Source organism: Haliaeetus leucocephalus, unplaced genomic scaffold (genome assembly GCF_000737465.1).
Source record: "Haliaeetus leucocephalus isolate CR32 unplaced genomic scaffold, Haliaeetus_leucocephalus-4.0 Scaffold2, whole genome shotgun sequence".
Lineage (NCBI taxonomy): Eukaryota > Metazoa > Chordata > Aves > Accipitriformes > Accipitridae > Haliaeetus > Haliaeetus leucocephalus.
Window position 1 is genome coordinate 8,612,647 of NW_010972438.1, and position 12,812 is coordinate 8,625,458.

The 12,812-nt window shown below is 44.3% G+C and overlaps 1 protein-coding gene across 1 annotated transcript in view; it reads right to left on the reverse strand.

The window, feature by feature from the left end:
* Nucleotides 1–1,703: 1,703 nt before the first annotated feature.
* The window catches only part of SYNPR (synaptoporin), a 111,741-nt gene continuing 100,632 nt past the window's right edge, over nucleotides 1,704–12,812 (reverse strand). The window contains exons 6-7 of the mRNA XM_010573329.1: nucleotides 4,248–4,439; nucleotides 1,704–3,489 (exon numbers count right to left, since the gene is read on the reverse strand). Coding sequence (XP_010571631.1) covers nucleotides 3,223–3,489; nucleotides 4,248–4,439 — 459 coding nt within the window. The 3' untranslated portion in view covers nucleotides 1,704–3,222. The remainder of the gene's footprint in view (nucleotides 3,490–4,247; nucleotides 4,440–12,812) is intronic.

A 12,812-nucleotide genomic window follows, 5' to 3' on the forward strand; every position in this document is an offset into this window, starting at 1 on the left:
TGCCTCTCCTCCACAGCTCTACACTTCGTAATGCAGATGCGCTCCCATCTTGGGTAGCTGAGAAATGGGCTATAAAGAGAAACACATGGGAAAGCAGGAGGGACAGCACAGAAGATCAAGGAACATGTTTTTTCCCAGGCTGACCTAGTTATTTAACTAACTGGCAGAGATACTCACTAATGATGAAGTAGGAAAGCAATCGGGCTGTCAGCAGCAGTTTCACAGAGGATGCTCGAGTTTACTTAGCTATTTGTCTTAAAACATCAAATACAGTCTTTTCCATCTTGCTGCTCAACACTTTGCTATACAGTCGCTATTCCCAGTTCAAATCAACTTCAAATTTGTCAATGATTGCCAAAGGATGTGATAAGACTCGAATCCAGAGGAAACATTTTCTTACATAACACAGGCAAGTGCATGCATCCTTTTTGTTTTCACTTTTACTGCTGCCATACTATCTATATTAATCTGAGAAGCTATAGATAAAGAGATTTTTCATCCCTCCTAATTCACAGTGAAGACTATAGTTCCCAGACAACAACAACCAGCTCAACTGTCCTGCATGGCAGCAAGGAGCTAATGTACCTGTGAAGATCTGGCCAACTGGGTAAAGCAAAGGACAAGTCTTGCATGAAAACATGTGCCTTTTTCACTACTTTTGTCAACTCTTCCACCAGCTCTGCCCTTCATGAGAAAATCTTAGATTTGGAGTTACGCACATAATACGCAAAATAAGTCACCATCTTAATTCTGTCCCCAATCTTGTATTCGAAATTGCCCTTTGTCCTGGGGTGTCAGCTCCTGAGGGTTTGAAAGCTGCAGTTCCTGTGCTCGCATGGTTACACAGGAATTTTAGCTTGTTTGAAATGCAGGAATAAACCTAAGCAAAACTCAAGTTTCTAACCCTCAGCATTGGATAGAAAAGTTTGGACCCTTCTGGTCTGGGTGGAAAAGTTCATGAAGAGAAAGCTAGTTGACACAAAAAACTCTATTTCTAGTGGAGAGGCTTAGATAAACCAACCTGGGACATTCGTGATCAACTAAGACATCGCGGATTTTTTTCAGAAAAAAAAAAAAAAGAAGTAGTTGGACTATGTGGAAGGGGGCATGAAGAGCATACATCCCATCCCTTGCCACACACACATATTTCACTTTCTCCTGGCTTGCCTATATCTAACTTTTTCCAAACTTAAAAAAGCAAGGAACAAAAGAACTGAGAGCCAAAATAAAATTTTTCATTGACCCAGAAAATTGTATTCTGCTCCCATTTGGAATACTAGGCCATTTAGATATTCTGGTTTGTCCTCTCTACAGCTCAAACATGGCTTTCCAGCAATCCACAGAACTGGGATAGTTAGCACAGAACTGGGATAGTTAGCACAGTACTGGGCTAGTCCTACTGACAGGTAGAAAGAGAGGTGAAGAGGCAGGCAGGTATTACATTGCAGAGTTTTAATTTTTTTTTTTTTTTTTAAACTTGTGATACTGACCTTTAATGACAAATGTCTGTAGAAGTGTCGTACTCCACTGTACATTAGAACAATCCTCATAAAAGTGTTAGAAAACAATAAGAATAACCGTTATTGTTAACTGTTATGTATGAACGACCAGTAAGGTCAAGCACAGGAATAGTTATTTATCTTTAATAGTTATCTTAGTTATTTTGCAGTGACATTTTAATATTAACATACTCTGAAAACATGCATTGTATGCAATAACTTTATTAGGATCAAATAGATATCACAATATAGATTCATCCACCGAGTAGCCATAAATTGGTTACAACAATCATAGAAGAGACTAAGCTGTTTTAAGCTAAGATGCTTTCAACATTACAGCTCATACAATAAGATTATATACTGATACACTTTGATTTAGAAATGCAGATGATCAGTTTTGATTAGTATATTGTGCTTCAGGCTTTCATTTGTGTCAATGCATCCCATATGCTGTAGTGAGGAAGGGCTGAATTTCCCAGGGAGAAACCCAAACAGGCTACAAGTCTGGCTCTGGCTATTTTAGGATGAGTTCCTCTGAGCCTGGGTTATTTGGTCAATCCAGTTACATTCTCCGGTAGCACCAAGCTAGCGCTCAGAGCAGTGACAGAACAGAGGGATATCGAACAATCTTGAAACAGCATGGATGGAAAGGTTTTCTTACTATAAGAGGGTATAAAGGAATATTTATGCTTTGTAAGTTCACAACAATACATGCAGGTTTCATGTTTTGCTGTATCAAGCAACTGGGGATTTTCACATGGTTTTGTATACTGATATCTGCACCTCTGTTATCTTAGTTAAATAAATACCTTTGTAAACATATAACACAGTTACTTGGTCCTTATTCTCCACAGCTCACGTTAAAAGATTCACAAAACATCCATAGAAATAGTGATTTATAGAATGAATACTTAGCTGAGTTAAATGGAATAAACATTGGTCAGGTACCATATATACTACTGAATGCCATTTCAAGGAAAAACATTTTAGTTACAAAGCATTCAGAACTTGGGTAAGCCATATATTCAACTCTGCAAAATATATAAAAGATGCATACTTCTTTTAAACATACAGTTAACAAAATGTAGTGGCAGAAGTTGAGAAGTTCCATTTACACAGTCCAGACATTTGGTAGTATGAAACTGCTTATCCATGCACTAAATTACGGATGACTCAGTTAACTGAAATAATAGTAAAGTCTTCTGAAACAAAAAGGTATAACCAAAACAAATGCTCTGAAGAGTCACAGACAGGCAGTTTTGAAAATTTAGGTGCAATGTTACATGCATGGATATACAGAATAATCTGTAGAAATAATAGTAAACCACTTTCGTTTTTCACCAAAATGCAGAAGGAAATTCAGTTATATTATGCATATTAAATACTACAGACTTGAGGCTACAAAATGCTTCTACCATCTCGACACATACAAAACTACCATAAAGTTATCTCTACAGTACATACTACAACACTGACTCCAGGTCACCACCTGCGATGAGCATATCCGCCGTATCTGGCTAGTCAGGGAAAAAAAAAGGCCAACTCCAGCCCACCGGCCACCTCCCATCTGCCTCAGGAGGTAGGCTTAGATCTTCGATCGACACTAAACACCGTGTTGTAGTATTAATTTATGTAAAACCCTTAAAAATCTGGCACCACTGAAACTTGAGACGTGTTAAACTCTCTACATGTGAGGGATGCAAGAGCTCGTGCTGCGTGAACCCTAAATTTGATTAGCGAAGGAGGTTGGCCCGCTCTGGCCGTAGCTCTGGGACTGGCCGTATTCACCCACCTGGCCATAGGAGCCCGGCTGGTTGTAGCCACCGGCCGGCCCATAGCTGTCTTGGTTGTAGCCACCTTGGTTGTAGCTGCTGGGCTGCTTCTCCATGGTGTCCGGAGGGTGCCGCTGGCCCGAGGAATGCCAGCCCGTCTCCTTAAACACAAACCAAATGTTGCCTGCCCAGAGGATAAAGTTCAAGAAGCCAAAGACCTAGTGGGGGAGAAGAGGAGCTCGTCACCCGGCAGCCGCGGTCTCACAGCCCAGCCTAACCTTATGGACCCTGAAGGGTCCTGGGAAAGTCAAAGCGACTCCCAGCCCATCCTTCTCCCCAAACCTGCTGGAAAATTTTCTCAGCTTTGGAGCAAATTCCCAAATTCACCTCCTTTAGCTCACAAGGTGTTTGCTTTCCTTTTTGTCTCCAAAAAAAGTTGAGGTTTTAGGCCAAAATAATTTTTTTGTTCGAATACATAATCTAGTTTAAAGAAACTGTGGAAAGATAAAATTGAAAGAAAATAATTAAAAAGAGAGATACTAATTGGTCAGCTGGCCTGGACGGTTTCTTTTTTTTTTTTTTTTTAAAACTTTCTGAAGACCAATTTTATGTTGGTTTTTTTGAGGATTTTTAAAGGCATCTGTAAGGCGCAAACCCTTTTCTTCCTAAAGGAGCGCACAGACCCGTTTTCAAAAGCGTTGCAGCGAGCAAGTTAAAAGCAGACAGGCCAACCAATGCACTTGGACAGCCACTTTGCTTTCTCCCCATCCCAGCCCTACACGCTCATCCCGCTGCTGCTCCACAGCAGATAGCCGTCGTGAGTCACGCTCTGCCTTTCCCCGCAGCAAGACTGTACTTCCAATTAAATAACTTCAGCTAACTGGTTTACACCAGCCGATTTAGGTCAATACACGGGTAAGAGAGATGAAAATACGTTTGCAAGGTAAGGGTGAAAAGAATAATCAAAGTCACTTACAACCGAAGTGTTGAGGCTTGACATAACAGGGCTGCGAACAGGCAAGCATTTGTTGGACTGCTGTTTGCAGGCAGACATCAGTAACAGCACTTCGTCTGGGTCAGTCGCAATCTTTACATCTGACAGTCCTTTAGCCCAAGCAGATGAGCTCACTAGCCACAAGAATGAGAAGACCACTGTCACAATGAAATCCTAAAAGACAAATTAGTTAGAAGCATTATACTGGTGTGTCCATTAGGAAGAAAAAGTATTAAAAATTACCGCAAAACTGAAAGTTTGCATCAGAGGAGGGAAAAAACAAGAGCTTGTTACTTCATGGAAGGTTGCGATTACTGTCATCACCTACAGAGCTAATTTTCAGGAGTTAATTTTCAGCTAATTTCTTGATGTGCCTAATGGGCCAGAGCCCTTCAGCTGCCATTTGCATCTCCAACCTCAAGGCCAGATTCCCACAAGCGTGTGGCCGGTACCCAGGATACTGAGCTGCCTTGGAAACGTGGCTGTTCACAGCACCTGGCTGATGAATTGGGATCAATTAAAAAATATAGATGCTGGGAAAGGAGCTGGGCCCTCCTGAGGGCTGGCTCTCGCCCCGGGTGCTCCTACGGACAGCCGGGGTGGGTTTCCGACACGAAGCGTTTCCATCTGCGGCAGCATCTCAGGGAGAACCTGAAACTGGCTAATCCTCAGCTACCAGATGAGGAGTTTTCTCACCAGCTACAGGTAAGGCCAAATGTCCCTGCTGCATGAGCCGTGCAGCCACTAATTATCACGAGCGAACAAATAAACAGCAAGACTTGCCAAGCACAGAGACTCCTCAGCTCCTCTCTGTCCTGGTAAAGCATTTGCTCCTAATTGCCATCCATGTGAAGAGAGGGGAGAAGGGGTGGCGGTCCCTCCGGGATCCAGCGCCTCCGAGCAGCTCTGCTCTGAACCACTCTGCTCACTTTTCCCTCGAAAGACTCTCAGGAGCACACACAGGCATAAACTTCTCCTTGTCTTAGCCAGAACAAGTGGCCAAGTGACACTGTTGTTGTGTGGGTTTGGGGGGAAAGGAGGGAGGAGGTGTGATTTTTCAAGCTTTCTTGTGTCTTGCTAAAACAGAAGAGCCTTTCTGCTGTCAGATTTCATCCCATCTGTCAGCCCCCAACAGATGGTAGAGGTGCCAAAGTCTAACATACCACTAACTGCATCGCTGCGTCTTGATATCCCACCTCCCATGGGGGCTCCTTCCCCTTCCCCCTTACAAAGTAAAGGTGTACATGGAAGAAAGAGAAAACGTTCATTAAGAACACAGCGTTTTGGGTCGCTATCCAAAGAAATAAGTGATCCCTAGGAAACATCATTCTCACCTTCTACGAGCACACCTGACATTTGGGGAAGGAGCTCTCTGCGGCACCGCAAGGACGGAGGACGCGAGCCCCCGTCACGACGGAAGAGGCACCAGTCAATAAACCAGCCGCACAAGTGAGCCATGAACAAAGGATTTCTCCGCTCACGCAGATGGGATTAAATTAACTGTGCTTGGATGCGTTCCCAAAGGACACATCCTTCTCTTTTAACAGTGCCACGATTTGTTTTCTGCAGGCCTGTGTCTGCCACCAAGCTTTGAGCTCCCCTGATCTCCCTTCGTGCTGCCCAAATGGGCTCTCTTGAAGAGCGTGAAGCCCAGGAGTTGACAACGATCTTAACACCCAAAGAGACTCTGGGTAGGCAGAGGCATATAGCCCAGAGTAATTTTTCTTCTCAGGGAGATTTCCAGCAAAAGAAATTATTGTATCTTATATGTCCTAGCAGTAACTGAATGAGAAACGAACTCCTAGAGGCAAAAGTTCAAATGCAAACATTTCTTAAAAATTCCAGCTGGTAGAAACACCAGATATTCACTGAGCTGTGGATTACGATGGATGGGATATGCTCTTTATTTGCTATAAGGCTTGACGTGTTATCTACCTGGATGCCAAGCCCCCATATAGGTTCCGATTGACACAATAGATGGGGACACACCAGAGTTTTGGGGAATACATTTTTTAAATGACAAGAAATTCTCTCTCAATGCCACCACACTTTTAGACTCTGCAATCAGCGCGGTGGCAATAGCAATAAAATACATGCGTAACAGCAGGTAGAAATTTGAAGAAAACAGAGACAAACTGACCAAAATTGGTTGGTCCTAAAGGGACTATGTATTTCATGTTATTTCTCAGGTCTTGTCTTCTCCATCTCACCCCATCCTCCAGGCTTCTGCTGACGTCCTCTGCTCCCCTGCACCAGGGTGTCCACCCAAGCCTAACCCTGCCCGATCCTGCCCTCTCTGCCACGAATTCCTCTATTTGAGAGCAGATCAGAGCCTTGGGGAAAGGGTCCCTGCTCCTGGGGGGGGCTGGGATCAGTCCTTTTATACAGGAACTCCCCAAAACTGTAAAGTCTGGCTGGGCGCAAGAAACACACTGAGCCAAAAGGGAAAGATCGCACGGTGGGACTCGGAGAAGAAACGATGCAGCCCGTTTGCCAGCCAGCCAGCAGCTTGTCAAGAAGATAGAAGAGAAAGGCTAATGAAACATCAGGATTTTTTCAGCAGGTGCTCTCACCAAGGCTACATGGCCAGACTCGGGCTCTTGGAAGATTTGTTCCGTCTCCTCTGCGCCGTGCAGGAGCAAAATACACGACTAGAGCAAACTTGCGTCTTCCTATTTATTTTGAATCTTTGCTAACCTTCCTCTTTGGCTGGAACTTGAACCTCTCTTGTTTTCAAGTGGGTTTGGATTTCTGGCTGAACATTTTCACAGCTCTGGGTGGAACAGAGTTACAAGATAATGACATGCTGAAAATAAAAGTGAATTTCAAGCTAAGCTGTTCTGTGGCTTAATGCCTATCTGGGGAATTTCTCCTTAGTAATTAAAGCCAGAGTGTCTGCATACTAAAACAAATCTTGCATTTGAATGTTTAATATCCCCATAGCATGGGTGGTTGTTTTTTTTTTCCTTTGGAACAAAGTAATTTTGGTAGTTGCTCTCTTGAAATGGTGCCTACAGATCTCTTCGGTGTGTATTGTTGTATGGTTACGCTACACTCCTAATTGCAAAGTTTCTTTCTCAGATCTCAGCTGAGATACTTTGGTCTGCCTACAGGTGCCTTTGGGAAGGAGGCAAAATAGGAAAGTGTAGGAGAAAGCAGAAAACAAGATTTAAAATATGCTGAATATCCAAGGAGGGAGTTTTTAAGAGCCTGAAGTATGTGTAACAGGAAAAAAAAATTCTTGCTGCCTTTTTCAAGTTGAAACTTGCTATTACTGAGTTTGCCAAAAAAAGCCTACTTGGAACAATTTTATACATTATATGTTTTAGAACAGAACTGTGAATGCCTTTTCTTTTCACGGTAACTGAAACGTTTCTCCTTGCTATGAAGCTACTGGCTTTTGCAAAATGCCTGTCTGTGGAGGGGGCAGTCACTTACAGTCACTTAAGTCTCCCGAGCACAGTTTCGGATCCCCCAGCGTCCAGCATAATCTCCCCCAGCCAAAAGCATCTGCAGAAGCTGCTTGTCCACTTGGAAAGGGGACGAGTTTCGTCTGCTCCGAGCGGATCAGTGGCTTCAGCACCCCCCGGAGCACCGTAACGCACATGTCCCCACGCGCACTCTGTGCCCTGCTCTCCCTCCCGGCCGACGTGGTCCAAGTTTGGCAGGACAGCCCTGGGCTGTTATGTTTGAAAACATGTAAAACCTCAGCTCTGGCCTAGCCGGAGGGTGCCTGGCATCCCTGCCGCGCTCGCGCTCCCTCCTCCCTCGTTGAACCGCAGCTGCTGGCCCTGTCACTGGCTTCCACACGGGGCTTTCCGTGCCTCTCCGCAAGCGTTTCCATCCGCTAACGCTCGCGCTACAAAACCTTTTCATTTGACAAAACCCTCTCGTACATTTACAGCATACAAGGGAGCAACTCCTCAAACGCCGAAGCCTATAAACCCCCCCAGCCGGAGCCTGCCTAGCCCGGCAGCACTGCCAACAGGTTTCATGGACAGCCACGCGAGAGCAGAGGGAGATTTCTTTACCCCAGCAGGGGCAAACCGCTCAGAGGATTTGCTGCCACAGTCACAACCGACCTAAAAACTCAAGAACCGCTCCAGCAAAAGCCATAGTCCTGGCCCTAGCCTGGAAAAGTGGCCAACAGCAGGTTGTTGCAGGCAGCAAACACCTTCCTACAGTGACATTTTAGATCTTTTTTCACTTGAACAAGGTCCCAACCCAGATTTTTCTGCCAAATGAAGCTTTGAAAGAATTACACGCTTCTTGCAGTGGTGTACAGCCTGGCAAGCTTGCTTCTGGCAGGGACATGTAGAGACCTTTGGGAGGCACCAGCATGTACAGCAAGGTCACCATGGCTTGTGTTTCAAAAGGGAGATGACAACAGCGGGCTGAAAGAGCTCTTTGATATGCAAAGAATTATTCAGGTTATTCATAATTTCATTTTTTAACTGCAAAGGATTCAGTCTTTGTTTTTACAGATGGCTCTTTATTCTTTTCCTATCCATTTTCTAGAAAACTGGACAAAGGGGAGGAAAAAAACCATATAATCAAAGACATCTCCAAAGAGCAGACTAGGAGTGTACTTAACACACTTGGTCCACAACATATGTAAAGAACTAAATGCCTTTCCGCTTAATGTGATTATTCACAGGACTCCAGATGCAAGGGAAAGATCTCATCTTCTTACATGTAAGCATCTTTATGCACTGTAAGAATGAGATTATCAAGTAATCACTATAAAAATGAAGTATCTCTTTTCAGGGCTATGTCAGTCACTTTTCTTGCCTAAATAATTTTATGCTTCTATATTAATTGATTGTAATACTAATAAAGTGATTTACATTTATACATGAATGCATGTGGTTTTTCATGGCCAATCTATAACTTCCAAAAGACAAGCCTGAAAGTCCATAAAGACAAGAGTTGTCAGTGTGCGTTTTAAATGGAGTACGTATGAGGTATTAGAAACTATGGAAAAAGTAAGAATTCTGAGTGATGGGTATTGATCGACCGTGACTATTCTTTCCTTTATTTTCCTACTCCAGAGGTATATGGAAGCATCTACCCTTTATCCCCTAACACTTCAGCACAGGACAAACTGTTGGTTCGGTTACTCTCTGCTTGCAAGCAGCTGTAAACGTATAGGTCTGAAGCAGGGCACCAGGACAGAGGTGCTTGGGGTGGCAGCCCCAGGGTGCAGCTCATCTCTGCTCTCACTGCAAACCAGCAATGCCTCCCCAGGGTACGAGGGGTTACACCAGTGGAAACCAGCTTAGGTTGGTCCGAGAGATGCAGATATACTGAAAACTGGTGAGATTCTGTACATCGCATTCATTAAAATCTAAGTCACCGTCTCCAATTAATTTCTTTAAAATGTTTCTGGCTCTTGAGCACTAATCAGTCATTTGAGAAACTGGCTTGGACTTGTTGTAACCGAGGCGTACACGTGCATCAGGCGGGAGTTTGCAACGAAATTAAATTCACAGCTGCAGTTTGCAGAGTTCAGAGACACACTGCACATATCTATTAGGTATTTAATCCCTGGTAAACTGCTCCTTCATCCTTTAGGAATGGGGAATCCAAGGTCCTCTCTTAGGTTTGTCTATCCAGTATGAAGCTCCCCCCGACATGATCTCTCCGTGGAGCCAGTGGTGCAGGCGGAGGGCACACACGGCAAGGGCTCCCTGCTGACAGCCCTGTGGGAAGGGCTGACTCCCACCTCCATCACGGATGAGTAACACAACTGGGGCCCTGTGTGAGCAAAACGAAGATTTTTATCCCCAAAACGGGACAGGCGATGTTAGCAACAGACACGGCTCACTGCGCACTGAATAAGATATGCCAGTGCCAGCCAAAGAGCCATGGAAGGAGTTAATGGCTTCTCCTACTGGAAATATTTCCTTGCCATGATGTCTCACTTCACACTGAACGTTAAAATATTTTTCCACAGTTAAAGTGATGCTTCGCTGAGATCTCAGCACATGCAGTTGGGTTTCCCTATATCTGTATAAACAAGGTAAACTTGAAACATTTGTGACTGAAATTTTCTCTGCGAGTTTCTCGTGACTTAGCGGTCATTAAATTCTTTATAATCATATCTTCTGCATCCAGTCAGGCCGCTGTGAGTTGGTAATGTATTGATGGTGCTCTGACTGGCTGTGCAAAGGTTTTTTGAAAAAATATTTTAAAATTTCAAGTGAAAGTTTTTTTCCCTCTCTCCGCTTCTCCTGTCATACTCATTTTTCAAAGCCTGAAAATTTATCAGGAGGAAAGGCAGCCAGCTCTGAGAGGGTGCTGCTTAAAGGCAGATGTCACCCCAGACTGAGCAAATATCAAGCCAAAAGGAAGTACAAGGCTTAAAATGGGAATGGTTTTAAATACGAAATGGTGATCAGGCACTGCAGCAGAAGCAAGGACAGATGAAACTATCATCTTCTAACTCTTCACTAAGAGGTAGAGAACTGGTAGTCTGGAAACGATGCCTGGCACACAGATCCCACCTGATGAAGAAGAAGGAGTGAGGGCTGCCCTGCCTCCTGCACCGACACGTGCTGGGGACCGCTGGCTGGACTCAGGCGTGCACAAAGCACCTCACAGATTTCTGCAGCGCTTTTCTTTGGGAGGAACAATCTCAGGGATGAGACATACTCACACATCCGATCTGATCTATGTGTGATCTTGCTGGGTACGTCAGTTCAGCGTAGCATCTGCCTGGAGCTGGAAGATGCGTCGCCTGCCTCCTTTGCGCAATGTGTCACATCCCTTAGGTGAGCCCTGCAGCCGTGGGAAGCTGGTTTTCGTTCTGAGTTTCCCTTGACCTTTGAATTCCTCTCGGCTACAGCTGCTTGCTTTTTCTCTGCCTGGGGCTCTGCCTTTCCCCTACACCTCCACTGCACAGCAGGACTCACACCCTGTCCCAGTCAGGCTGTGGTGCTGCAATCATTGCACTGGGCAGCCTCCGGAGACACCAGCAAGGATGAGGTCCAGGTGAAAAAGCGTCTTTTTTCTAAAAATAGCCAACACAACAGAGCTGGCAGTGCAAAGGAGATGCTGGAGCAGGTGGCTGGGGCCGATGGGACTCCCCTCCTGGCAGGCGTAAGCTGAGCGTTAACCCTCAGCCACTTCCCAACACCACTCACTGGCAGGAGCTGCTTTTGCTGTAGGACAAACTCAGAAGCATCTTTATATTCTGAAAAAATAAGCTCATTTAGGCTTGGTTTAAAGACTGGGAAATTGCAACCAGAAGGTTTGGTAACAGACTGCTTAAATTTAACCTGTAGATTAAATTACAATCCATTACATAGAACAAATTAAATCAATGCCACGTTAATGCTGTAGTGGATTGCACCGTGTATCCTCTGACAAACATGACTGCAGCAGCTGTATCAAGAAAGTCCTGGAAAATGGCAAACGGCCTCATCATAATCTGACGTGTTAGTATTATTTTTCCTCTTTCCTTTTTCTATTGCTACACAGGATAATGTGGTTGGTCAGAAGAAAGAATTATTTCCTGCAAGAAAATGAAAATGGCAGATCTCTGCAACTAATTCTTCAATGAGACAGTTTGAAATGAGATATTACTTGATATCAACTGAATCAAGCAGAAGCAAGGCACTTTATTTATTTACTGTTTCTGTAGGGACCCCTTTATCTTGCCTGTTCTACCTCTCCTCTGTGAAGATTTCCCTTCCTTTCCTCACTGTTTTCTAGGGAGAGATGAAAGGTCCCATTCTTCCCAAATAAAGAAGATTCATTTCCTTTGATGTGGAACGAGAATTTTTCCTTCTGTAACAATTCATCAGTTCTGAATTATGCAAACTTAAATAAAACAACTCACATCTCCTTGCAGCAGGAAAATCTTTCCCTCAAAACCCTGTGATGCTAAGATTACCTTCCTACAGTTTAATCTTTTGCTTACCATTACTGTAGTTGTTTCCTGTAACAGGTACAGCCTTTCTGTGCTGGTGATTTATTTTCCTTTCTGTTATATTTTTCTGATGCTCTTTAGTGGTGGCTTTCAGTCACTTAAGGACAAGTCTCAGCCAAATGTCAGGTTTCTGTCAGTCATAAAACTTTAGATTTTTCTGAAATCCAAAACTAACTCATTCCTTACGTCAGTCCTCACTAAACTCCCCCTGCCTTCCCTTTGAATTGCTCTCCTCAGACCAAGACTTATACTTCCTCTACCTTAGCATAACCTTATCCTTGCAGTCACGGAGGAGAGAGTTGCTCATGGAAGGGAGAGTGTGCCACAGCCCTACGGCCCGCAGGTGCCGAGACCTGACCCAACTTCATCGCAGCGGAGGATCAGCACACAGCCCTTCACAGCCTAGCAAGACCAAGGGGTATCTCACAGGGCGGGATGCACGGACACCTTGAACAAAATAGCTCTCGCTGGCTTCACAGTCTTGATTTATGAGAAAGCAAATGCACAGCAGCACTTGCTTTTTATCACAAGCCTTGAGGAATCAGTAAAAAGAAAAATAAAGGCACAAACAGCCACAGCTTGACGGGTGCATAGAATGATAACTAGAAAGTGAG